Source organism: Aphelocoma coerulescens, chromosome 2 (genome assembly GCF_041296385.1).
Source record: "Aphelocoma coerulescens isolate FSJ_1873_10779 chromosome 2, UR_Acoe_1.0, whole genome shotgun sequence".
Lineage (NCBI taxonomy): Eukaryota > Metazoa > Chordata > Aves > Passeriformes > Corvidae > Aphelocoma > Aphelocoma coerulescens.
Window position 1 is genome coordinate 69,177,652 of NC_091015.1, and position 26,516 is coordinate 69,204,167.

General features: G+C 36.8%; 1 protein-coding gene across 1 annotated transcript in view; it reads right to left on the reverse strand.

Moving 5' to 3' along the window:
- The window catches only part of SLC9A3 (solute carrier family 9 member A3), a 50,927-nt gene that overhangs the window by 13,380 nt on the left and 11,031 nt on the right, over nucleotides 1-26,516 (reverse strand). Inside the window, exons 2-7 of the mRNA XM_069007913.1 lie at nucleotides 11,695-11,997; nucleotides 6,834-6,994; nucleotides 4,743-4,821; nucleotides 3,807-3,984; nucleotides 2,723-2,943; nucleotides 651-853 (exon numbers count right to left, since the gene is read on the reverse strand). Coding sequence (XP_068864014.1) covers nucleotides 651-853; nucleotides 2,723-2,943; nucleotides 3,807-3,984; nucleotides 4,743-4,821; nucleotides 6,834-6,994; nucleotides 11,695-11,997 — 1,145 coding nt within the window. The remainder of the gene's footprint in view (nucleotides 1-650; nucleotides 854-2,722; nucleotides 2,944-3,806; nucleotides 3,985-4,742; nucleotides 4,822-6,833; nucleotides 6,995-11,694; nucleotides 11,998-26,516) is intronic.

Below are 26,516 nucleotides of genomic sequence, written 5' to 3' on the forward strand. Positions count from 1 at the left end.
CTCAGCTTCTGTTACAAAGGTTTGAAAAGACAACAGTGGAAAAATATATATTCTATAGGAAAAATAAGGTAGTGGAAGAGTAGAAGTATTTCCTATGCCATTGAATGGGGTGTTTTCTCCACATTTCAGGAGTTTGTGAACACAATTAAGCTTTCTGTAACACATTTTAGAAAAAATTGCAAGCTGGTGTCTCTTGACATATTTTCATATAAATTACTGGTTTTCATCTAGAAAATGCTATTTTGTTTGGATGTTAAATACTTTCTTGTCCCACTGCTTACTGCTGTATTTTAAAACAAGGACTGAGGCTCAGGTAGATCAGCTTAATGACTGTATCTGCCCGTTAAAAGCACTGTTCCCTATAGTTATTCACATGAGGTGAAGGATGTTTAATCAGATATTAACTTGGCACTATTAATACCAAGCAGCTAAGACCGAACAATTTTTAGCACAGAGGAAATTGTGTTTTGCCCCATGTGGTCCCATATGAAAACATAAAATAGGATCTTTGTTACTAAAATTACAAATTCAATTATGCTTTCAGTTCAGTGAATCAATATGCAACCTTCAGCTGAGAACTGCTTTAAGCATTCAGTACTTTTGGGGGACTCCTTCTCCTTGCAAGAAGCATGCTTAAGAAGTTAAGTTACCTGGAAAATAACAGTAAAAAACACAACAATAATAGTTGTGCTGACGAACAGGTTTCTCTCTTTCACTTTTTCCTTATCCAGAAGTGCAACAAGAGCAAAAGCAACGGCTCCACGTAGTCCACCATAGGACATCACCACCTGGTCTATTATCTCCAACTGGACAGTTCTGTAGCGGTTAAGAATCCACGTCTGTATAATGACACCTGTAACAAGCAAATGTCAGCATGTCTAGAAATAACATTATGGAATGCCAATATCCCGACTGTGTGTAACAGAAATAGTGCCACCAGACTGCCTTTATGCCAATCTACACCATCTACTTCCCCCTCTCAATCACTATGTTGCCCACTTTGTGCCTTCTCTTTACATCTAGCCAAAGGAATTAGGTGAAGCTGCTTCTGTGAGCCAGCAGCTTTTCTGAGAGTGATGCCCTCTGGCACAGGCACTCCAGAGAGAGTTCTGCCATGTGCTGACCTTCAAAATTAGTCGAGAAAGAATAGATTTTCTAGCACTGTAACCAGTGATATGCACAGGGTCAGTTAACAGAAACGGGTTGAAACAGCACTGATTTTGGGAGTTTGTGTGGTACCCTTTGCAAATCAATGAAAATGAAATTTAAGTCATTGTCTTATGAAAGGTTGTCTAGTTATGTCACTGTCTTCAGACCTACAGGTGAGATGCTGTCTGCTGCAGGAGATCTAAAGCTCTAGCTGTCTCAATGTATCCCGGAACTCCCAGCATAGAGAGGGAAAACAGCTTCACCACTCCTGCAACTGGCACAGCATGTGTGTGCCACTGCAGCAGGCCAGGGCTGTTAACCAGTGCAAAACAGATACTTCTCTTATTAGAGAACTTCGAACTTGTGCCAAGAGAAGAGTGTCTTGTCACTGTAAGAACGGCCTCCTCTGGAGTGGACCTTGGAAATGCCACCAATCTGACTCCTCCAAGGTATGAGAGCTGCAATTATGTAAGGCCCAATATCATCAGGTATTAAATAATTTGTCAGTTTCTAAGATCAGTTACTTTAGCGTGTGCTTACTGTTATTGCTGAATATTTACTATTTACTTGATCACATACAGGACTATTAACCACTCATTCCAGGAATACAAAAAGTGTCAAAGACAAGACATGGAAAACTCTTTTAAACACCTCAGGCACATTGGCAGTTACTGAGAGGCAGCTAAATGAACAATCCTTGCAGACTGTTTAGAAAAGGAGGACAAGGAGCTTCATTCAGCTCAGGAGCTTCTAGACAGAATAAGAACACAGAATCTAGGAAAACTGCCAGCTAGATAGGTGCGTGACCTGTTACTTGAATATAAGTCGAGACAAACAGACAAATAAACTAGTTTAACTTACTCCCAGGTGTATGTACATACACCAAATTGCCATATGTGTTACTCTGTACAAGTACTTTGTTCTACACCTTTTTTGCGATTTTAGCAAAACTACATCAGAACTATGTAGCTGGGCAAATCATAGTTGGTATTTTGAAATGTTTGCAAACTTATATAAACCCCATGAATTGACAGTAGGTGATCCCTACCTGCCACAGACTTATTTGCTCAGATTTTCATCAGTCCCTGAGAATTATTTCTTAAGCCAGAGAACCTGCAGTGTAATTATGTATGGTCTGATATCACTGTGCGTCTAAAACCTCGAGTCAACCATAACATTAGCTTAAGACAATCTCTTTAGTGCCAAATTGAAAGAGCTGAAGGAAAGATATGGCTGACAGGAGTCACATCTTTTGTTCGGCTGCAAGTTAAAGAACAAAGTCTATTTTACTGGGAGATTTTGCCAATACCATTTGCTGGGTCAACAAAGGCTACTCATAACCTCACACATCATCAAAAATTAAATCCTGCTATGTTTTCAGCATATGATGGAACTTACTGTAGAGCTTACTCTACTACTCTAACCCAAACCCAGCAATAAATTCAACTGAAACAAATAGAATGTTTTAAAAGAAGCAAACCTAGAACTCCAAATATTTTTTATGGGGAGAGGGCTAAAGAATATGTGATTGCAACAGCAGTACAATGAAAGAACAGGAAGTTCACCCCCTTACCAATAACTCTATATACTGAGATGAAGACCAGAGTCAACAGAATAAAAGCTGTATTCCAAGTCCAGATAGCTGGATCCACAGCTGAAATACCCAGGAACATGAAGATAATAGTTTCTGCTCCACTGGCCATCATTTTCATGGTGTATCTTACAGTTGTAGAAGACTGTTCAGATATGTTAGCCTTGACATATTTCTGACAGCAAATGCCACAGAAGGTTATCCTAGAAAAAGAAGCAATTGTTCAGAAAATATCTGTTGCAGCATTAAATATTATTTCCATCTGTCTGTCACATGGGGATAAAACCCCACCATTAATTCCTAAGAAAAGATACACTCAGGAGCACTTATGGAGTCTACCCTAGGTAAAAAGCATATCTCGAACATACATGCTGATATGACCTCAAGAGGCCTGAAGACAGCATTTCATTAGAACATAACAGACTAATTCTCTTCAGATTACCATACTGTTTTCAATGCAAAGTTTTAAATCTCGTTTCCATTAGACATTATCTTAAACTAATGATCTGTTTGCAGAAAGATTTTCAGACCTTGAATACAAACATCTACAAACATGACAAGCAAAACTGAGAAGAAAGGTGGAATTGATGGATACTAAGAGAAAAAAGACCACAGAGGTACTCAAGGCAAAACAGGCAACATTTAGGCAAACCTTAATGGCCAGCCAAGACAGAGCGAGAGAACAGACAATAGTGACATTCACACGGTGCCTTAGAAAAATATTGCTTTAGTTACAAATTATAGGGAGAGTTGTCAGTACAAATGGACAACTGTTAAGTTTGAAGTATTATTAGTAACAGAGAGGAAAGAATCATGTCTGTATTTTGCAAAGGAGTTCTCATGTTGCACAGCAGGTACTGGAAAACTTGCATTCCTTTTCAAGGCTGAATGACAGTATTTGCACACTATAATCTAGTGCAGTGTGGACATAGTATTATCCACCATAAACTTAATGAGTGTCGTATTCTATAGTGGTTCCCATATAAGTTAGGTTTTCCTTTCAATGTTTTTAAAAACCATATTCCCTTCTCATCCCCTTCATAGGCAGTAATAAAAGGAGACTTACGCTAAGATAGCAGAAAGAGAAAGCATCTCTGCTGTGAGGTAGGACAGGTATGAAATGATGAACACAAATCCAGGTTCAATGATCCTCACGTGTTTGGTAAAACGACTGACCAATGAGAGCAGGAATGCAAAGAAAATGCCAACCAGTGTCCCACCGAGGCTCACCACAAAGAATGACACTGAAAAATAAAACACCTAACACAGCTTAAACTGCAGAAATATAATGGTTTGAACTAGTTCTCTTCCAGAGAGAGAACAGCAAATGGCCAGTAAATCAGAGAAAATTTTGGAGAACATTTCTAGGCTCAAGGCTTTTGAACACTTGGTATGTGAATGTATCATTCTTTAGAAAAATAAGGCTACTTCTATTAAGCCTCACCATTTTACTTTTATTCAAACCCCACTACATTTCTGTGTACTGTTTTTTTCCATGTTCTGTAAACAAATGTTTTTACAAAAGCAAATTTTAGAATATGACAAAGTCACTATTAAAACATTTATTCATAAGATAATTTAGTTTCATGTAATGCTTGGAATGGGAAATAGTGACTAAAATTTTAGGCAGAATTTCTTGATAGTTACTGGCAAACATTACTTGATGGTTTTCAGTGATAAGGAGTGAGAATACCCATATGCAATCTCAACTTTCCTGGAATGCAGGGAGAGCACAGGCTGAAACTAAGGAAATGCTATTAAATACAAGGAAACGGTATTTTGAGTCTCCTCAAAAGAAAAGAGATGTGTTTACGTTTCCCAAATACTCAGGAATATTTACTTATTTTCTTAAGACATATGTCTGTGCCATACAAGTGTGTGAATATGAGTAATAATGGAAAGGGCTGAAAAATAACAGTTGCCAATAGCATAATAATAATATTTTGTTTAAAATACTGCATATATACATAAATTGTGTGATACAGAATTCACTTCTACGCACCTATGCCTTTGAGACATTCAATCCCCGTCACATTCGATGCGCCTATTGCAACAAAAGATTCAAACACGTTGTACAGCACCTGGAAGGAAAAGTAGACTAATTTAATAATTGCTCCTGAATTGAGCCAATTAAAATAATCTCCTTAGGGGCCTCAACATTATGAAGTCTGAAACTGTGTTTGACTGAAGGAAATTCTGTCTGGAGGGAGAAGATTTTGCGGATTTTATACTTTCTCAAAATAAAAGAAATGCAGTGGCCTAAGAAGAAACAAAAATTTAGAAAAAAAGAAACAAACGCCTCGCAACATTACCTTTCTTACTTCAATATGTTCCCTATGTATAAGAAGGATTGTTACATATAGATGTGTTTTCTAAAGCACTTCTCACTGTAAAATACAGGTCTTTGAAAGATTCATTTAATCACATATAAGATAAATAAGATACTTAATAAGACAATAATAAGATGATAATAATAAGATACTGAATTGAAATATGTTGAACATATATAAGTTGAACATAAAAGAGAATATAATAATTGTGCTAAAACTTTTAAAATAACTGACTAACAGTAATAGAGCTGAAAGTAAAGAATTCACCTTATCCATACCTGTGCCTAAGGAGGTTTACATATACATAAATTGTGTGATACAGAGCATTATTTTTGACACATGCCAACTTAATCTGCTCTTATTTCCTCCAGTGTTGGAGAAGAACTTTACTATGGCTTTCTCAGCTTTCCTTGTTGCAGGTAAACTTGATAATTCTTATTGTATTCACCCAGTCACAGTATACAGGTTACTTTTTTTCTGTAACAGTAGTCTTTTACATATTTATGTTTAAAGAATGCTATATCATCCACTTTTTTCTGTCTTCAAGTCTTTCCTTTCTCAAGGTAGTAACTCCACTGTTTCAAATTTCCTCAGAGGCTGAGCTTTCTAATTCTGGATCATACTTGCTCTTCTGTTTTTTCTTCAATGAACAATCAAACTTTCTTTTATTTGTAGACTGTTTGTGTTCATTTCACAGTAAAAAAAACTCCTTTCCTTCTGAAAGCCAGGGATGTTGATACTTGAGTTCACCAGAGGTTTATTTTAATATTTGTTTCTGGCAATACCCCAAAAGTATTAATGATACTGATATCCAAGGGCAGTTAGGTTTCTCTGGAAGCCATACAGTCATTTTCAAACTCATGTGAACAGTTAGGCTTCTGCTAGTGACTTTGCAGTGCCTTGCTTCCTTGGCTACAAAAAGTTACGTCACTGAGCCTAATGAACATTTCTTACCCTCCCTTGCAGACAGGCAGGAGCAGGAAGAGGAAATGATGCAAAAGTGAACTGAAGCTGCACAGGAACTTGGTTGCATAGCATCTTTCTGCCTTAGGATTTCCTGGTCCCTGACCGCTAGCATGGCACTACAAAACTATTGACTGTTTTATTCTGGGGAAAAAAAATTGTGTGAAAAGTTGTTTCAATTGAAATAAAAATATCAGGAGAAATCTATGATTCTTTTAAGTCTATTAAAGACTTTCTCAATTAAAAAAATGTTTGCAAAAAAAAACAGCAACAAACCAGAAACTTTCTAAAATGTCACACAATTTTTTTTCAAATTGGCTCTTTGTTATATAGCTTTTTGATAAACATCTGATCAAAGAAAAACTGAGGGAGCAGGCATAAACACTTTAAAGAGTATTCTCTCTCACTGGCTGAGGTATGCGTATAAATTATGGGCATAACATAAATAAAGAGTATGTGCCTTAAAAAATAATAGCAAAAGAAGGCTTAAAATCCCTGGAACTAATTTCATTAAGTCATGAAAGCCCTACTTAAACAGCAAAGGCAAATACAATATGTACCCCTGAAACTTCATTTGAAGTGTCCAACCCAGGACTGTGTGTTTTGTGTCACTTACCAGCTCCAAATAGCTTTCATGCTCCAACATCTAATCTTCCCAATACAGTGTTTGTAAGCAAGACAGAAAACACCATGACTACTCTAAAATAGCCCATGAGTAAAGTGTTTCTTTAAAGGGGAAAATGCACTTCAGAAGAAATCCCCTAGAGTTTGGGTGACTTTGGGATATATAATTTACTTACCACAGTTACAGCATCATTCAGAAGTGATTCTCCAAAAACAATGATGAACAGAACTTCATTGACATGGACTTCTTCAAACACTGCCAGAACAGCTACAGGATCCACAGCGGCAATTAAGCTGCCAAAGAGGAGGAAGTCCAGCAGCCCAGAGTTCAGTTTACCTTCAAAACCAAAGCAAACAAATTATAAGCAGAATCATCTCTGTATTATCAATAGTAATGACAGACTGGGATATTAGAGATAATGCCAAATACTGGAAAATAAAGATGTCAAGGTATCAACTGGAAAGCGTGTTACAATGACTACTTTAAAGTATTCTGCACTGAGTCATGTTATATCCTACAAATTTTGATGGATTAAGCATTGGCCCATGTGGATCAAAGTTGTTTCTGGGAGCAGGACCAGTACTGGCCTGTTCTTGTGGCAAGACAGTTCCAGATTTAAACTGGCTTTCTATTTGTGTGTGGTATGATTTTGTCTAAGTTGACTAAATTATCCCAGGATAACAGAGAACTCACAAGATGTTAAGAGGACCCTACCAGGACTTCTGAAGTAAATGTTCCAAAATATTTCATATCATGGGTCAAATTTGACTTTCAGTCACTAAGAACTGCTACAGCGATGTTTAACTGAACTCAGTGCAGCTGAACACCAATTGTGGCCTCCTTACTCACTGATAGATGTGGTTAAGCAACTTGTTCCCAAATTAGGATTCATGAGGCTGTTAAATTGTCTGCAAGTGGACCATAAAAATAGACGAAGGACCAAAATGTACCTCAACATATTTGTGTTGTAGCCTGTTAGGAATTTTGGCAATGATTTCAAAAGTTTTTAAACTACAAAACTCTGGTGACAGTGTAACCAGTATTTTTTTTTAACCTTCTTTTAGTTATTAAGGTTATTTTGTTCAGTTATGCAAACAGACCAAGACAAACATTCACTGTCATTTTAAAAGTATCAGAAAAGGCAGACCCACAAAAAACGCTTTGCTCAACTTCCTAAACACCTTGCAAAATCTATCCTCTTCATGAAATCAAGAGTGGTAACCCAGTCATTTTTTCTGGGGAAAAGATTTCTGATAAGTAAAATTCCCATTTTGTTTGTTAATGGATGGAGGAGGAAACAAGGTTCATTAAGAAGTGATGGTGCCAAAAATTATATGAGGAAGAGCAAAGAACAGGTTGAGAATTCATTCATTAAAACACAATGCAGAGCCCCATGCCTAGAATTATCAGGCATGATTTCTACAGGTAAAGAAGAAATTCATCTAATTAAATGGTTTGGAAGCATGAGTCAGACAATGACAGTCAATAGCTGTAGCCACAAGATCAATATTGCCTGTAATGTACTTCCAGAACAATATGGCCACTCCTCTAGAAAGAACTCTGGAATATAATTTTCCAAATTCAAAATGTGCTTAGAATGTAATTGAAACAGAAACCAGATTCCAAATTTTTTTATACAAAATAGCACAGGCTTATTTACTCAAGAAAAGGATACTTATATGGGTAGTCAGAGAGATGAGTGGACAACACCCTGTTATATGTGACAAAGCCCAGTAATCTGGTGAAGCTGCAGATATATATATTCTCTTAGCTGCTATATGCCAATCAGAATATTGACAACATTTTCTATATAGTTTGCAGGGATCTTGGTACAGCCCTGAAAACAGAAGTTCATAGTTTGCACAGGCATATAACTACCTTATTTTTTTCAAGAATATAAATAGTCTTGTTCACACTTGGACATATTGGGCTGTGAGCAAGGACTGAGCCTATCAGTTTTAGCGTGAGTGTGGGGTTGAGGCAGTGACCTTAAGTCTGTTCCAAAAATTGTGAGACCAGCCTTGAACCTAAATCTAAGCAACATTTCCACCAAATGTTGTCCTTCTCAGGCAGGCCTAGAGAAAGGAACAAGCCCAATGACAGTAACTATCAGATATCAGGGTATAATAGAACACAAGGTTTGAAAATAAATTGGCTCACGGACATCGCTTATCTTTTATGTGTTAGCAATTATAATCATTGGTACATTCTTTGAAGATTTGCAAAACTAGTAAGTAATTATTTATGGGGAGATTAGGACACATCTATAATTCCTGCAAAGCTATCAAGAGGCCTGGAGTTTCTAAATCAGGCTTTCATTTAGACTAATAACAGAAGTTATTTTCAATTGGTACCATGGCTTCTTCCAGCTCATCAGTAACACCTGGTCAATATAAGCTCACTGGGCCCAGTTTAAGACTTTTAGACACACTCAGCATGTTGCAACTATGACCTAGATTGTACAGGAAAACCTGTTCTAAGCATTAGTCATAACCACAATACTGTATGTGTTAGTTCTCCAGCAGACGGTGAACAGTTCACTGCAATCAGCCTGGAAGATCTAGTATTACGTAATTCTTCCTATTCTGTGGAAGCAGACTGATATGGTTGATGATTAACAATTAATGTGCTAATATTTTTATTTCACTTCTAAGGAAGGATTTCTTCGTCATTATCACTTTCTCCATTTTCCTTCTGCAAATTATAATATCTGCAAGGGTCTTGAATGCCAACAAAGAGCTGCTTTTATGTTTCTTTATGTAGGAAAGCTATGCAATCCAGTTTAGATTATGCACTCTTATTCTGATGGACAGTACTACAGGCCCATTGAATGGTGAAGCTAGAAATCATTTGGTTTTAGCTCATCTTAGTCTGTAGTGGATTTACATTTCTACATTTTAATGGCATTACTTTTAGCATTATTCACTTCAGTTGTAGAACAAGTGGAATAGAAATGAAAATATGCCGTAGAACTTCAACCAGAAGGTACTGTGAACTCTTCTAGAAACTGAGTAAATCAGCATTCTCCTATCTTCAGCAAGTAACAACAGCAAGGTTTTTCTCAAAGTGTGGTGGTTAGATCTTGTTGACCTCTTGGAGGTCAACACAACTGATTTACTGGATTAGTAAGTCTGTGTCATGTAGATATTTTAGACTCCTGCTCAGCTTTGCTGGAGAATGACATAGTTTGAATCAGGGACAGCCTAGTCTGGCCTTTTTCACTGCTGAAACTAGAACTGTAGTAGGTCTTCATGACAAAGACAGGTCCCCACAGTATACCAATAGTGCACTTTCTAAACATTCGAGTTCTCCAGGCATGCCAGTTTATTGTTTGCCTTTATTAACATCCCCATATTTCTCTTGTAGAGCTTTAGCTGTGACCTGTGGTAGGGGATGATTCTCCTGTGTAGCTGTAAGCTCAGAGGTCTAGTATACACTGTCACTAAAAGATTTGCATACTGATGAAGCAGAAAATGTAACCATCAAATCCAGCTTTTGCAGTTAGTCAAGAATTGTTTACAGATTGAGAAGAATAATTTAGGTGATTTTTTCACCTAAAATAATTTTTTTTTTTAAACAGTCAACTTTTCCACTTCACATGTTGTAAGGAAATGAATCCTTTCACTTAAATGACTTATAGCAACATATTTTTTAAAGTAATTATTATACATTTTATTTCCCAGAACAGGATTTTCAGAAAATACTTTTGGTCATATTTTTTAAATTGTTCCAAGCATCTTGGATATTTAAATAAAGAAATAATTTTCCAATCTGCAGTAGCAATATCCCTGTCATATATATTCTTCCTGAAAACCTTATTTTAATTATAAATGTGATATTGTGGTTGAAATATATTGCTTAAAGCACAGTAAACCTCTTATCTACCTATAAAAGTCAAGGGTGCTTGCATATGAGCTGTCACCTTTGTGTCTTCTAAAGAAAATATTGCTGCTTCTAAAATAAGAATTATAATAAGGTAAATATCTAAAATGTATCTATCGTAGCTGTCTATATTACAAACATCTGCAATTACATAACATGAGTCTTAAATGAAAGTCTGTGGAGATTAAGTACTGCTGTTCTGTGCCTCTTCCAGCAGCCCTGTGCCCTTATATCACAGTGTAATTAAGACAGAGTGTGTCTTAGAGTCATAGAATGGTTTGTGCTGGAGGGGACTTCTTACACCCTCCAGTTCCACTACCACTAGATCAGGTTGCTCAGAGCCCCATCCAACCTGTCCTTGAACACTTCCAGGGATGGGGCATCCACAGCTTCTCTGGGAAAAGCACAAGCAATTGGAAACCCTCACTTTTTGGATTTGTGGCATAGGAAATTGTGTGTCGCTCTCCCTTTCAAGCCCATTTGGACTGCTCCCTTTAAAATGTCTTTTTTTTTTTTTTTTTTTTTTTTTTTTTAGTAAGACATCTGCTACTTTGTTCTGTAAAACTTCTAAATCTTCAGTTACAATTTCCAGACTAAGAAGATGCAAAAGAGATGTGTAGATGGGTCATGCATATATACCCGCTCAGTAGCCACTTAATATTAAGTAATACTTATTATAAAATAACAATTACATTAAATAACATTAAATACATTAACAACACTATATTAATTTTATTGAATAACAATAAAAATTAAGTAATAATAACTATAACACACAATACTAAAGCTGACTTCAGGAAGACAGTTTCATTTCACAGTAACTTTTACGGTTTCTATCACAGGAGAAATAATTCAGCCCTTCAGTGTGTATTTTTGTTCAAATGTCCATTAGCAGTAGGAATCCTGAGCTTTATCCTGAGAGTGTACGCACGTGTTTAGAGCAGGACAATATAAGAGACATGGATTCAAGTGGCTTTTTTGCTTTCCTTAGGTAAGATTTTTCAGGTCATTCTTAAATTTGACAAAGGTATTACAAACTGCTCCCATTAAAATTGAATTTTTCTAGTGGAAAGAATTGTTAAATTGTAACTTATCACCCATCTAACAGCATATACAGTGACATTCATAATTGTGCCTTCATAGATCAAACTTACCCATTACTCCTGTCAGATAGACACCATAGAGAGATAAACCGGTTGTGGCAGCATTCCAGACTGTCCCAATGACAGCATACAAAAGGATGGAGCCAAGATTTCCAAAGAACAACCTATTTGGCATAAAATATCCAGCATCCAAAACAATGGGGGGCAGCAAATAGAAGAAAAATACAGTTGGTGTCAGGGAGAAGGAGGCAATGTGATCTGCTGCCCATACAATGCCACCGAGGAAAAGACCAAGGACAATCAGCAGAGCACTTTCTGGAACCACCCGAGTGACTTTGTGGGACAAGTGGAAAACTGCAAGGAAACAGGAAAATAGTTAATCAGAAATGAAATGGAGAAACAATTTGAACAACAGCTGTTGTTAATTGGCAGTTTTGACTCCACACAAACTTTTTGCTCTCATTGTGATCAGACCACAGTCTGATGCATGGGATACAGACACTTATAGAATAATAAAAAAAGGTCAATCTTCAGATTTTATCCAGCATGTTTTAACTTACGTGAAGCCAATATTCCATGACATTTATATCCTTCCTTGGATTATCTTCTCTTAACAAGTTCTATTTAGGAAAAGGTGGTGTTCTGTGCAAAGCACTAAGTGCAAGACTGAAAAGAAATGGGGGAAGTCCTGGAAATGTATAACATTATGGTTTATTTCGGTATCTAAAAATACACATCCAGCCTCCTAATAATTGTCTTTAAAAATAATCAGTTTACTAACAGGCTTATTGGAAAATGTGAGAAGGATGCTGAAAGAAGAACTAGTCTCAAGACAACTCTTTTTAAATTTATGAAGAATATTCTGATAATGTAGCCTGCAGCAGGAACAGAATGAAGCTTATATCATGGGAGATCCCTTTTGAGCCTTTCCTTCAAAAAATCCCTAATAAGGATTTCTCACAATTCAGAGGCTTTCTGAAGGAATGGAGGCTTTAGTGGTTCTTTCAAATATGTGTTTGTGGAGAATGGTTCTGCAACAGGCTGCTTTCTTTTGTATAAGGCACCATAAAATTTGTATGTTACAATGATCTGTAAAATCTGTTATTAAAGACAAACTGTATATGGTATCTATCATAGCAAAACATGTAATGGTATGGTGTGGTCAAACTATTAAACTAGCCAATAATTAGAAGGAGGGAAAATTACTGAGTACCATGAGTGAATCTAAAGAGACAGAGAGATGGCACAACCAGACTGAAAAAACAGACTGTTCAGAGTGACAGAAACACAACTAAGACTGCAAATACGTGTGGCAACCTATATTTATAGTGCATTTGTTAGGTATCAGATAAAAGAAAATAAAAAAACAGAGAGAAGAACAGAGAGAAATCAAGTCTACAAAGAAAGATGGAACAAAAAATAGGAGGAAGAGGCAGAAGTGTTTGATAATAAGTAAGCATGGGTGGTTTAACTGACTTTCTTGGGATTTCTGTGAGCTTGTCCTTCAGTTTATCTTAAGTAATGATGTGTCCCAGATGGCCTGAACCCTGGTACTTTGTGAAACTGACCCAATACTTGTGCCTTTACTTGCACAGCTTTGTGTTGAAAACGTGAGTTTCACTTCAGGAAGAAAATTTTAGTAAAAGCCACCAAGTTTCTCCTGGTTTGAACATCAGCTGTGTTGAAGCTGTTACAATACCAACACAATTTAGCTCAAAACTAGCTTGGACAAGAACTGATGGGTTCATTAAGAATTCCAGACTCTTAAGCCATAGTGGAAGAATATTTTCTATGACCATGAAGAGATCTTAGACCCGGTTAGTTTACTGAAAGACCATTGTTTTTCTTCCCATCCAAGTATTTGTCCTAGTCAAACATTTACTAGTTACCTTTTAGAGTGTTTTAAGGGCCCCACTCCTGAACTGTCAGCTTTTGCCTTGGCTGCATCTACACAGACAATGTTAGAAGCCCCATCCATCATTACAGCAGCCCCACAATAATGTGGTTCCTTAAGCTACAGAACCTTCATGGTCTCATCAGAATAGAAAACATGAAAGGAAAAGTGACCATAGCCTCTATGCCAGTAATGAGCATGAATGTAGACGTTCCTGAGTGTTTGCAGACAAGGCTTGAAAACATGTTAGAACACAGCTAAAACGTGAGATTAATACAAAAGCAATCAGACATGAAAACAAACTGCATTCAGTGAAGCTGACTAAACCACGGCAGTTTTCTATGTCATCTGTGTCATGTAATCAAGAGATGAATAACACTTCACAAAAACAAACACTCTGGGTTTTCTCAGTTAGTTTCCTCTCTTTGTTATAAAATCCCTTGGGCTTGCATTAAAAAAGAAGAAGAGAGAGGAAATTAAATTAAGATAAATAAACTAGCTACTATTCCATGTGTACAAATTCTGGCATTTAGCTTCTCAAAAGTCTTTCCTACTAGTCATTCTTGATTCCTTGAATTTCCAGTCAGTGAATTATCAACTAATTTATCACCTCACAGAGAAGGGATTAGCTCCTTATCCCTAAAAATGAATGTTGCTGAGCTAGTCTTACCAACCAAAGTCTGTTTTTCCTACTCTTATGTTAGCAGATAAGCCATGACTACAAGAAGTTAAAAATTTAAAATAAACCTGTGAAGACTTTTCAGAACTAGGCATTTGGAAAAAAAACAATGTCCAGCTAAAAATTAATATTCTGTAGAATTATCCCCTTTACAATCATAACCAGTTTTGAATGCTGGGAAATCAATCTGATTTTGGTTATAACATTGTCTCCTCTTAAAAGTCTCATTCTCCCAGTGAATCAGTTCTGTTTTATCTGTCTCTGTCCCCTTTAACTCCAACCCACTGATTATCTGTACCAGATTTTAATACTATCAGCAATAAATTCTTCTACTCTGTTAGTTTAAGGATGCAGGCCATGGACAGGAAAGTTATTGCATGAATGGGCTCTAGAGAAGCCTCTTTTCATTTTTATATTTGGCCCAAGCAAAATCTGAAAACCAGACTGTACTTGTTTTAAGATTACTGCCTAGCTAACTCTTCAGGCAGATAGAATGCCATATGATTAACAGAAATATGTCTATAAACATAGACATATGCAAAAGGAAAACACCACAACTGATGAAGTTCAATGAAACAGCTTTGGACAGAGATGAAATTGGAACTTAGATTAATGTTTGAGTTCATATTTGCACCTACACTGATTGAAATTTTTTTTTCTGGCTATGTGTATAAAATATATTTTATCAAGATTGTGCATTATGAGTAATTATATTTGTGGAAATTGATAGAGATAGATTAATTCCAAATTCACTCCTTAATGTTTATTTTTACAGTTCATTATTCTGAAGTAATGTCCCCAATATATTATGACAGTATTACAAATTCACATAATGATAGCACTTCCATTTCCTAAAGTTTACCTTTACTTGTCTAAAAGAGATCCAAAAACTGTTCTACAAAATGAATTGTGCCCCCATGACAAAGTAGAATTGGAAGCTTTAATCACATCTAAATGTCTAGCATGACTAGGTGTTTCACCTGACTGAGGAGCAGAATACAATCCAGCAAGGTTTGTAAACTCCTAATGGACAAGAAGTTTAGTTTGATTCTGATGTGAAAGAAATTTCAACTATCAGGAAAGATAACATGAAGTGCTTCTCAGATAAACTACTCTGTGATGGACCCAGAGATGAAACTGTCTACTTTCACTGCTGTTAATAAGGAAAAGTACATTAATATATTTTAAAGAAGAGACAGAAAGAGTAAAGGAAGAATACCTGCAGACACTTCATGGCATAAAAGAAGTAACTGTGCACAGGGCAATTTTGTGATCTATAAATTTTATCAACATTATTTATCAAATTATTATTTAACATTTTAACATTTAACATTTGGAATTCATCTACCTAAGTCTAGAAACAGTATTAGAGAAAAAGTTTAATATACGCCTCCCTTCCAGTACATGTTACACCTGGTTTGAAAGTGGGTTGCACTGGCTACCAGGTAAACTGGGTTTAAATTCAAGCTGAGCATCACTGAATTAGAAGCTTTCTACAATATTAAGAAACAGTTGCACAGTATAAACATCCTGTGATTTTTTTCAGATGCTTCCTTTGAGATCCAGGAAAAGGGACTGTGGCATTTAATCTATCTGATGAGAACGACAAAACAAATTAGCAACTATGATGTGGCAGCTGGAAGCACTTTCTTTGACTCAAAGAATGAAAGATACTTTAAGAAGTTGGGGTTTATGGCCTTGTAAAAATGCAGTAACTTAGATTAAATCCTTCAGTGGAATTTGCAGCATTCAGTGAATTATTTCTTGCTTTCCAAGACCATCATGACTGCTTTGGAAGATGTGATTCAACAGAATATGTTTTTTCTCAGTTATTCAAAGAAATGAAGACAGAAAGACCGGTTAAAAGAAAGAAAAAATTAATTTAAAAGTAATAAAGAAGAGATACTGGACAATTAATTTTCAAGTTATAATATTTGTAGACACCTAAAAAAATTTTCCGAAGTAGGGTTTCCACTTTTTTTTTTCAAATTATCTCTAACAAAACCTACTTTTAATCAATACTGATTTTTTCTTATCAAAGGAAACATTTTAATACCTTAGGTCTAGATTTTTTTGCATTACTTCCAGCTGAAATGAACAATGCAAGATAGATTTACCGCCTTTGAAAATACAGCACTGCAAAAACAAAAATCTGAAACTACCTATTTAAAATACTGCTAACTTTCAGGATTTATGCAGTTATTTCAACACTATTTTAAATGAATAATTACATTTCCATTAACTTTGATAGTGTAAAATCCAGTCTCTGAAAACGCTGAAATTATTTTTGCAGCTGTTCACTGTTCCAGTCAATCACAAAACCTACCGCACGTGCACAGTACACAACGTCTCACCCAGAGAAATCAAGAATCGACCTATAATAACGATAATAATTCTCTGCTGGATTTTTTCCATGTATCTTTGGATGAAATCCAAGGACTCATAAAATAATTTAGAAAATTAAAAGATGATGAGCCTTTTCATTTCCATAGTTTCTGTGAAAACATAGATATGAATCTGCAAACATTTCTAAGCTCCTCCTATCAGGGTTAGTGGCATTTGTGACGTCTCCCATATGCATTTTTACTAGTGGTTCAAATATGCACTGACATTATCTTATTAGTCTATTTTCCAGTTTTGGCTTTTTATTTTCACTTATAAAGTTGAAGTTATCATACTTCATCAAGCCATGGGTTCCTAATTGGAGCTCCAAGACTTGATTCCCTGTAACTGGTGAAAGAAAACTCTTGCCATTGACCAAAGTGAGGGCAAACACTGCATGCTCTTTTGTGCTTCTTTACTTTTCAGAGGTGCAAATAATAGTATCTTATCTCCAAGGCAGCACACAATCAGGCTTTTTTAATAGCACAACAAATAGACTTCTTAAGAGAAGGCATAATAAATTACACAGAAGAATATTCTGCCCAAAGGGAACTCTTTCCTCTAAATATCTTCCAGTTGTTGGACATTGACTGGCAAGCTTGAAATTTTTGTATCTTATCTACCTGTTCATGTTCTCCTTAGCATTATAAAGGAATTCAATTAAAAAACTGTTTAGTTCTACCCTGTCTGCAATATTTTCAGTGGTGCCTTCTGCAAATACATGTTATTATTTTAAAAAAAAAATACATTCCAATAGCATACCCAGGAAAACATCAGCTTTATCTTGCCTGTATAATACTCAAAGTATAGTCAAATACCAGTTTGTGGCCTAAATTGACTGTAGCTGGTCAGTAATGTAGTTCAAAAGACACTGGAAAGTCCTGATCCACTGCTATCATGTTGGTCTACCTAAGACATGGCCAAACCCTCTAAAATATAATACAGAGCATGCATTTTCAAGAAAGGATCATTTTGCTTCTCCCATGGCTAAAAGACAATGGATCCCTGGCCACCCTCTTGCTCCACAGCCCCACACTTCAGTTGCAGCCGGGTAGTCAGTCACAGCTCAGACTAAACAGCTGCATCTGCCATACCAGGAAAGAAGCAGCAGTGCTGCAGAAATGCTTATGACCTACACAAGCCCCTGCAAGAGATTGCAGCATTCATAGTGTGTGGAACTGTGTGTAGAGATAGAGACAATGTTGTATTTTCTATTATTTTTCCCCTGTTTGGTTGTTGGTTTTTTTCATCTGCAAACTCCTTGAAAAGACTAATGTAGATTAGATTCGATTGTTTGGAGATTTTTTTCCCATTAAGCTGTGTAAGTAGCAGCCCTGACATCTAAAAAGCAGCTGAGCAGTCACTGTTTTAAAATCACTTCTCACTCTTGGTTTACCAAGAGTCTCATATAATCACTGAGATTAATTGGCTTCCTCTGGTGTGTGCCGTGGTCCTCTCATGATACTGTCATTCCCAGTATCAGTCCCAGTCTGGCATCACCTAGTCCAGACTAACATTGAATTTTTCTTATAAAAAGGACAATACAAAATCCTTAGCAAACTTCCCCATTGCAACATTTTAGAAAATTGCTTAACAATAATGACCATTAGTGTTTCCCTTTTTAATCATGCTGGGTTTTTTTTATAAGTTGTTCTCTTCAACTCTACAGTCACCTTATCTTCTGTTTATTGGGAAAATTTATTTATACTTCTACCACTTTAATTTCAAATTTCTCCAGAAGTTTTGCTGATAAGTCTAATTTCTACTTACTCCACTCTTTACTAAGATAAGGTTTTTGATACAATTTCCTGTTTAATGAAGTTTTACTTGTTTATAATTCTCTTTTAATATGGCTCCCTTTACTTCTCAACAGTTATGCCCACCTACTAGTTCCCTGATAAACTTCCTGCACATGCCGTACTTGATTTCTTTATACTCTTAGGTCTTTCATTTTCTGCTCTATCCTTGTAATTTTTATTATTTTCACAGATGCACCAGTTTTGCATCCTTGTGCATTGACCTCGGTTGTACTGGATCTCTTTGTTAAGATCTCTTTCATGACTTAACTTCCTGAGTTTCCTACTTACGCAAACACAGCATTTCTTGCCTGCATAGCTGTAGGCACACCTTTCAACCAATTACAGCTGCTTATGTAGCCTGCACAGAATATCTAGGAATTCTCATCAAGAACCATAAGTACTAGAAGGGCTATTTTGTTGTGTATCCAGACCTTCATTATCACACCATCATATTTAATGATCCTCATTTCAGAGGATTATTGCTCCAGTTAAGTCTATGTGAAGGAACGTCACCAGCCCTCATCACAGTTAGAGACTTCATTCTGATTTCTAACCTGAACTTTTTCACAGCTATTTTATATCCAATTTCCTTTGCGAGAGTGATATCAATTTTCTTAAATGGCTAGTTTGCCCTAATATTAATTCCTTCATGTCCTGTTATATAAGCAGAGAGGAAAACATACCATCTTTTTATTGCTTGTCTCTGTTTTTTAAAGTAAACTGCTTCTTTTCAGTCTTCAGCTCTGTCTATTTCAATCTGAGTTCACCTTTGTGGACTCAGAGCCATCAGAAGTATAGACTGCATTCTGCATGAGTCATAGTAGAAGCGTGTCCAACAGCATTAATCATTTCCTATCACGATCTATAGTTCAGCTACGTCCCGGATTCATTATCACGCTGGTGACTCACAGTCACCCTGTATTCACTTTGCACAGATCTACCTCTCTTCCCATTCTCATGTCCATTCATGTCATGGCCTCTGAGTGAAACTGCCCTTGGTATTAATGTATTACATCCCTTTCCCCTAGTCCTCAAGGTACAATAGCCAGACCTACATGAATACTGGTAATGGCTGCAGAAATGTGTCATTAGAAACCTTCAGTAGGATAGCCCACCTCTTTGTGCAGTGATAAATCAAAAAAGAGAAAAACCAAAAGCCCTGCATAACACCAGTCCAAAAACTAAACCCTAGTGACTTCCTGTGACTGAAAAATAATCTTCTTATAGTTTCATACTTATAGTTTCATTTTTATATCATCTTTTCCTTATCCACACAGAAACTGTTTTACCCTGTCTTATTTGCAGATGAGTTTAGGCTTAAATCAAAGAAAAAAGTCTTCCATTGTGTTCTATGAGTGGTTCAGTTGAAGCAAGGATTCCAAGCATTAGGGAGCTGCATTTCTAGTCTGTCCAGGAAGTGTTTGGGCGGACTCATCAGAACTGAAGCTGATCATTATTACCTATATTTGCCTTTCTAATCTTTATCAACAAAGTGTGTTCAGTTCTTTTTTTCCTGGTCAGGGGACTGATACCATATTCTGTAGTCCTTTGGATTCTGTTCTGTGGACCTTGTAACAACAGAACTAGTGGTGTGAATTGATGTTGCCCTTTTGAATTGTTTATATACAATGGGCAAAAATCTCTTTAGAGAGAGAGATTTTAAGGATTTCTTCCATCAGTAATCCTTAGACAAACATGAAATTATTTTATTAATCAGTACCTTATGCTTTTACCCAAAATTTGAGAGATTTATTGAAAAAAAACATGGAGTTATTTTATATCTGAAGAAACTCAGATATATAATATACGTATATTGTACAACAAGAGGTAAAAGCCACTTTTGGTATTGGATCTTGGTACTGCCTTAAAATATACTACAATAGCATGACTATTAATATTATTTATACTTAATCTTGGACATATTTTTCCCAAGCAAGGCACAAAAGTCCTTCATATGGAAGGACTGGTTTGAGTTTGGTTTAATCCAGCTCAAGAAAGCTTTCTTTATTTGTCACATATGTAATGGTCACCATTTACAAAGCTTACAGCATTGTAATGAGCTCATTAAGGAGGAGATTTTAGGTAGCTGTTCTCTGTAGGTGAACAATTAACAAAATATGTTAGCAATTAAAAATGTAACCAACATACAGGTCAAGGTTCCCAGCTGATAGGTCATAACATAATAAGATAGCCCCAAGTCAAATTCAAAGAAGTGTGTGAGTAAGCAACTATTACCTCTATAAGCACTTAGAACATAATGAAGTTTAAACAGTCAGGCACAGTTTATCATAATTATGCCAAATAGTTCTTTTTTGAAGGAGCAGTCCCACTGCAGTGCAAGTGTGGTAGCATTTGGCCCTTATGGAACTGAACGGCACTGAAAGAAAAATGGGAACAGTCAAAAATAATATTTCAAAATGAGAGCAAAGTACACATTAGAAACACCTTGAAGTATAGTAGAGGATATAAAACAGGACAGTAAAAGAATCATAAAACTGCTTCACTTGCTGTGTAAAGGTATTAAAATTAAGTTGCAATATATTGCAACTGCTCCAGCTTTACAACTGTCTTCAAAGATTCACTGAAATTTATTAACAGATAGGGAAAGCATTTTTTTATTTTTGAAGTACCAAACTATTTTCCAGTAACATGGATTAAATAAAGAAATGCATGGAACAGAGTTTCACACTGAGTTTTAAAACTTTTTTCCTTTCAACCTCCATTTTAATATGATAAATTAATTGAAACAAAGACACCCCCATGGGAATGTTTTGGCATTTGCTCATACAGATAAAAAACTGCAAGGAAATGGGTTACTAGTAACATATGGAAGCAGTTGTTCTGTTGTATGATAAATTGTGTAAGGAATTACCAAAGCCTGAATAAAAAACAGAACCAGTTCTCCCTGGTTGAGGTCTACTGTACATGAAGAAATAGAAGATAAGGAAGAAGTAATTTGATGAGTACCAATCGTAGGCTGAAACTCTGAAAATGTCCTTACACGATAGGGACTTTCTCTTCTTCCCCTGTACTGCTTCCAACAAGGCATAGTAAGGATTGTTGCTGTTAGGAAGGGCATAAGGGACATAATTAAACCCTAAGGGCTACAGCAAATAGCTATGTAGGCTGCTCCAAGTCATGGGGTAGAAAGTACTTTTTTTCAAGCACTGGCAGACTGGCTTGCTTCCTGCCCCTTACATTCCACCCTGGTAAGATTTTAATTAATACAACTGGAATAGCATGGAATTACAGTGGAAGTATTCCTGATTACAGCAGTAAATTAAATAAGCATTAGGGTATTTGAATTCACTAGTGATGCCCACAAACAAAAAAAAAACCCAACCATACAAACACACATTTGTCAAGTAGCTCTTGCTTAAAACTGAAAATTAACTTAATTTGAGAGAATTAACAAAATATGCCAGGCTATTTTCCATTGGAAGTAAATACTACTGCACCTCCTGAAAATCTTCAAAGTTTTTCCAGTCATATATTGGAGGAGAGAGTCTTCAGCGCCTAATAAGAGAAGAGTTTTATGGTGGATTACAACTCTTGCACGTAATTTCAAAAACTCAAATATATTGTTTATATGTACTGGAAATTTGGTCATCTCAGATTTTCTAGGTGAGATTTTTAACTGAAAAGTTAGAAATAGTTTTAAGAGAAACACACCCTATTGACATAAGGTGTCCAGAATGTCAACAGATGAAGTCTTTTCCTAAGCTCAACACAATTCAGCAGTGTGTGCTCACAGCCCAGAATTTCACTTGTATCTCAGGCTGCATCTAAAGCAGCATGGGCAGCAGGGCGAGGGAGGACATTCTGCCCCTCCACTCTGCTCTGGTGAGACCCCACCTGGAGTTCTGCATCCAGCTCTGGGGTCCCCAGCAGAGGAAAGGCATGGACTTGTTGGAACAGGTCCAGAGGAGGCAACTAAGTTGATCACATTCTGAAGACAGAATGGGAGTTGGAGTTGTTCAGCCTGGAGAAAACAAGGCTCCGGGGAGACCTTATAGTGCCTTCCAGTACCTGAAGGGGGACTACAAAAAGGCTGAAGAGGAACTTTTCCCATGGACACATAGTGAGAAGACAAGGGGAAAATGGCCTTAAGCCGAAGGAGGGTAGATATTAGGAAGAAATTCTTTACTATAAGGGTAGTGAAGCACTGGAACAGGTTGTCCAGAGAGGTTGTGGACTCCCTATACCTAGAGATATTCAAGACCAGACTAGATGAGGCTGTGGGTAACCCGGTCTAGTGGAAGATGTATTTGCCCATGCAGGAGGTTTGGGACAAGATGATCTTTAAGATTCCTTCCAACCCAAACTGTTCTATGACTCCATGGTTCTCTAATTTTATGGCGCTGTGGAAGCATCTCAGTGAATGGTTTATGATCCCGGAGCTTTGTCAGAAAATGAAGAAGCAAGTAAAAAACCTTTTGTCTTTAAGAATGCTCTTGACATCAGTTGTCACTTACCTCTTTCTCCATATACTATTATGCAGAATACATTATGGAATTTACTTCATGACAGAGCAGATCTTTTAACATTAGTAGTGCTAGTCAGAAAGAATATGGTAAGGAAGTGAGCAAGGTGATACATGGGAAAGAAAGAGGCAACTATTCTCATGTTACAATAGTTACAGAGTACTCTGTCTATTAAGAAAACACCTTTTTCATCAATCAAGCCTGTGAGTTTCTGGGTTAGGCAACAGAAAACAGAAGACACGACATGCTTTGTTACTGAATGCATTCATTCCTGCCCATAAGAAAGTAAATTTGTTCAAAAATCCAAGTGATTTATTTTCCCTTAGACTTAAGAAGAGCAAGGTGCACTTTAGTTTATATCACTCTCAATTTTTCCTGCAAATGGCTCTGAGATACTGCTATCATTCAATGTGCTTTAGCATGGCTTTTGATTTTTGTCCCTACAGCTTCTCCAATTAAGTAACATGTTAACTCTCATACTTTCATTATCTCATTTGAGAGGATGTACATGATGGCAACAGCAGGAAGAACTGTGGTTTAATTAGTGTCCTTATACAGCAAAATGTAGTACAAGGAAAATAGCTGTGATGTTTTGAAATGCAGTAGGAAAATGGTAAGACAGCAGGTTTTTTCAGTTATGCATTTGTGTTTTGTAGCTCATGCACAGACAAAATGAGAACAGATAGTGTGCAAAAGGAAGTTCACAAGGAGATTAGTTTAACATTATTTTCCACAGTGGAGAAATAAAAAGGAAGGGAACAAAACAACTGGCTAAAGCTCTGTTTGAAGCTCAGCTCACAATGAAAACATTTTGGGTACTTGAGACGGCTGTTTATTTCAAGAAAAAAGAAAGGTAGAAACCAGATACAAATCCCTTCCTAAGTAAAAAACATCCCAGAATGTTGCATACATAGACTAACCATGATTCTATTCGATGATATATAGTACAAAATCATAACATAGGATTCTTTTCTTTGTATAAGAATATGTGTCATATTGTCAGATCCCTTCCAACATGGGAAAAAGATTTTGCATATATTCCTAAAATTGTCTGTGCAGAAATTAAACTTTGGGAGCAGTAAGAATTAAGTATGGATCATATAATACTAAACTACCCACAGCAGTGCCTCTTTTTGACTTCTATTACCACATACATGAGAATTAAACTTCAGCAGAATCCTAAAGTAGTCTGAGTTTGAAGGCACCTTTAAAGGTCATCTAGCCCAATCCCCCTGCAATGAGCAGGGACATCTTCAACTAGACCAGATTGCTCAAAGACCCATCCAACCCAGCTTTAAATATTTCCAGAGACTGGGCATCTATCACCTCCCTGGGCAACCTGTTCAAGTGTTTCAGAACCCTTATCTTAAAAAATTTCTTCCTTCTATATAGCCTGAATTTTTTAGTTTACAACCATTAGTCCTTGTCCTATCCCAGCAGGCCATGCTAAAAAGTCTGTCCTCATCTTTGTTATAGGCACCTTTTAAATACTGAAAGGCAACAATGAGGTCTCCCCAGAGTCTTCTCTTCTCCAGCTGAACAACCTGAATGCTCTCAGCCTATCTGAATAAAAGAGATGCTCCAATCTTCTGGTCATCTAGGTGGCCTCCTCTGGACCTGCTCCAACAGATGCCTGTCCTTCCTGTGCTGAGGACCCCAGAGCTGGACACAGTGCTCCAGGTGGGCTCTCACCAGGGCAGAGCAGAGAGGGAGAATCACCCTACTTTGACCTGCTGGCAGTGCTGCTTTTGAAGCAGCCCAGGATGGGATTGACTTTCTGGGGTGTGAGCACACATGGACAAGACACATCCAGTAAAGGAAATTATATTATTTACTCAGATATATTATAAGACCTACCTGAAGCAACACTGCTTCATACCGGCTATAAAATAAAAAATGCTAGTGGGTTAGTCCTGCTTTTGTTCTGAACTAGGAAGTGTTATGAAGATCCAAAATTCATAATTTTCTTCTAATATTGGTTTTTGCCAATCATCTCTTGAAATTGTGCACCCAAATATACTGTTAGACCTGATTTGAAGGCAAAAAGAGATGAACAAATGTTGAGACAGAAGGCAATTTTCAGCTGAATTTTTCTTAAATTTATGGAGTTTCCACTTTCTGCCATGTTCTTACATGCGTGTAAGTAAGCATATGATATACAGTGAGTATATGTAAGCATATGATATATCTATTACTATTTTCATTTCTGTTTTGAGTGTTTAGTTTTTCAGCAGCTGCATCCATGTGATGATTTATCTACGTTTCTATCATATCATTAACTAATAAGCAGTTCCCTACATATGGGAACAGCTTTACCAAACTGTTTTTAACCCCAGGTAAAGATACCATATGTCATGGTTTAGGAGTGATGCTCCCCAGTTTAGTGCTCCCACTGAGACTCTCCAAACCATGCTGCCACTTGCTGGCTCTCCTGCTCCCCAGTCCTTCCCCTTGTGACAAGCTGGAGAGGACACTTGGAGGCACAAAAGGGAAAGAGCACAGATTGAGATAAGAATAATTTACTGGAAGCAACAATAAAATAAGACAAGGAACAATGTTAATGACAGAGCAGTACAAGAAAAAAGATGACTGATTCGCATGATATTGCCCACCCCACACAGAAAACCCCTGGCAATACCCCAACCCTCCCTCTGACTCACAACTCAACCCAAAGTGGAAACCCTCCCGCTCTCCCCAGAAAATGACATGAGGGGTATAGAATCACCTCCTAGTCATGCCCCTCCTGGCTACTGTGAAAATTAACCCTGTCCTGGCTGGATCCAGGCCTCTGTGTTTTAGGCACTACAGCAGAAACCCTACCATTGGCTGTAGTACTACTTTGCCCCCTGTAATCAGAAAGCATTTATCACATGAGGGCATAAAGGCAAGATTCTACTGACTTTCAACACATTGAGGTCCTCCAAAATGCAACAGACAACACACACTACACCAGGCAGCAAGAGGAAAATACTAGACCATTCCCCGTTACATTTGTATAGGTCTTTCCTGACACAAGTGCTTGAGTACCCACACACAAGATGAATTTCCAATCGCAGTGGCAGGTTTATCTTGGACTTTTAATTGCTTTTAATCTTTACTCATAAATCACAATAAACAGAAGGAAACTTCATACTTCCTCCTGCTGTTTTTACATCCTCATACTTTAAGACACCAAACAGCATTACTCAAGTGAACATGCGTTAAAAATTACGGTTTTTAGTAAGGTCAGCTATGCTGTATTCCTTAAGAAATGCTGAGGAATTAAGATGCTTTATTGAGTGCCTGAAAGCAATCATTTTGGCTCAAAAAAGCTTTAGCTTTTCCTTTAATTACCATTTTCTTCAGTACAAGTATTCAAGACATGAAAACAAGATGTACTTCTGTTTACAGAAAGGCTAGGGAATATAAGGTTCAAATAAGATTAATGTATTATGTACTAAGGAATTGCTGCTCTCCTTAAGTCCATGGTAAATGTGACAGCCCTTTTTATTTAAGCTCGTGTAAATTGTGATAAGCTCACCCTCAGATCAGACTCAATCAAATTGATTGAATTAACTTGAGCAGGGAAGGGAGAAGGAGAATTACAAAATTTTATTTTTCACTGACTTCAATGCCTTTATTTCTAATAAAAATTT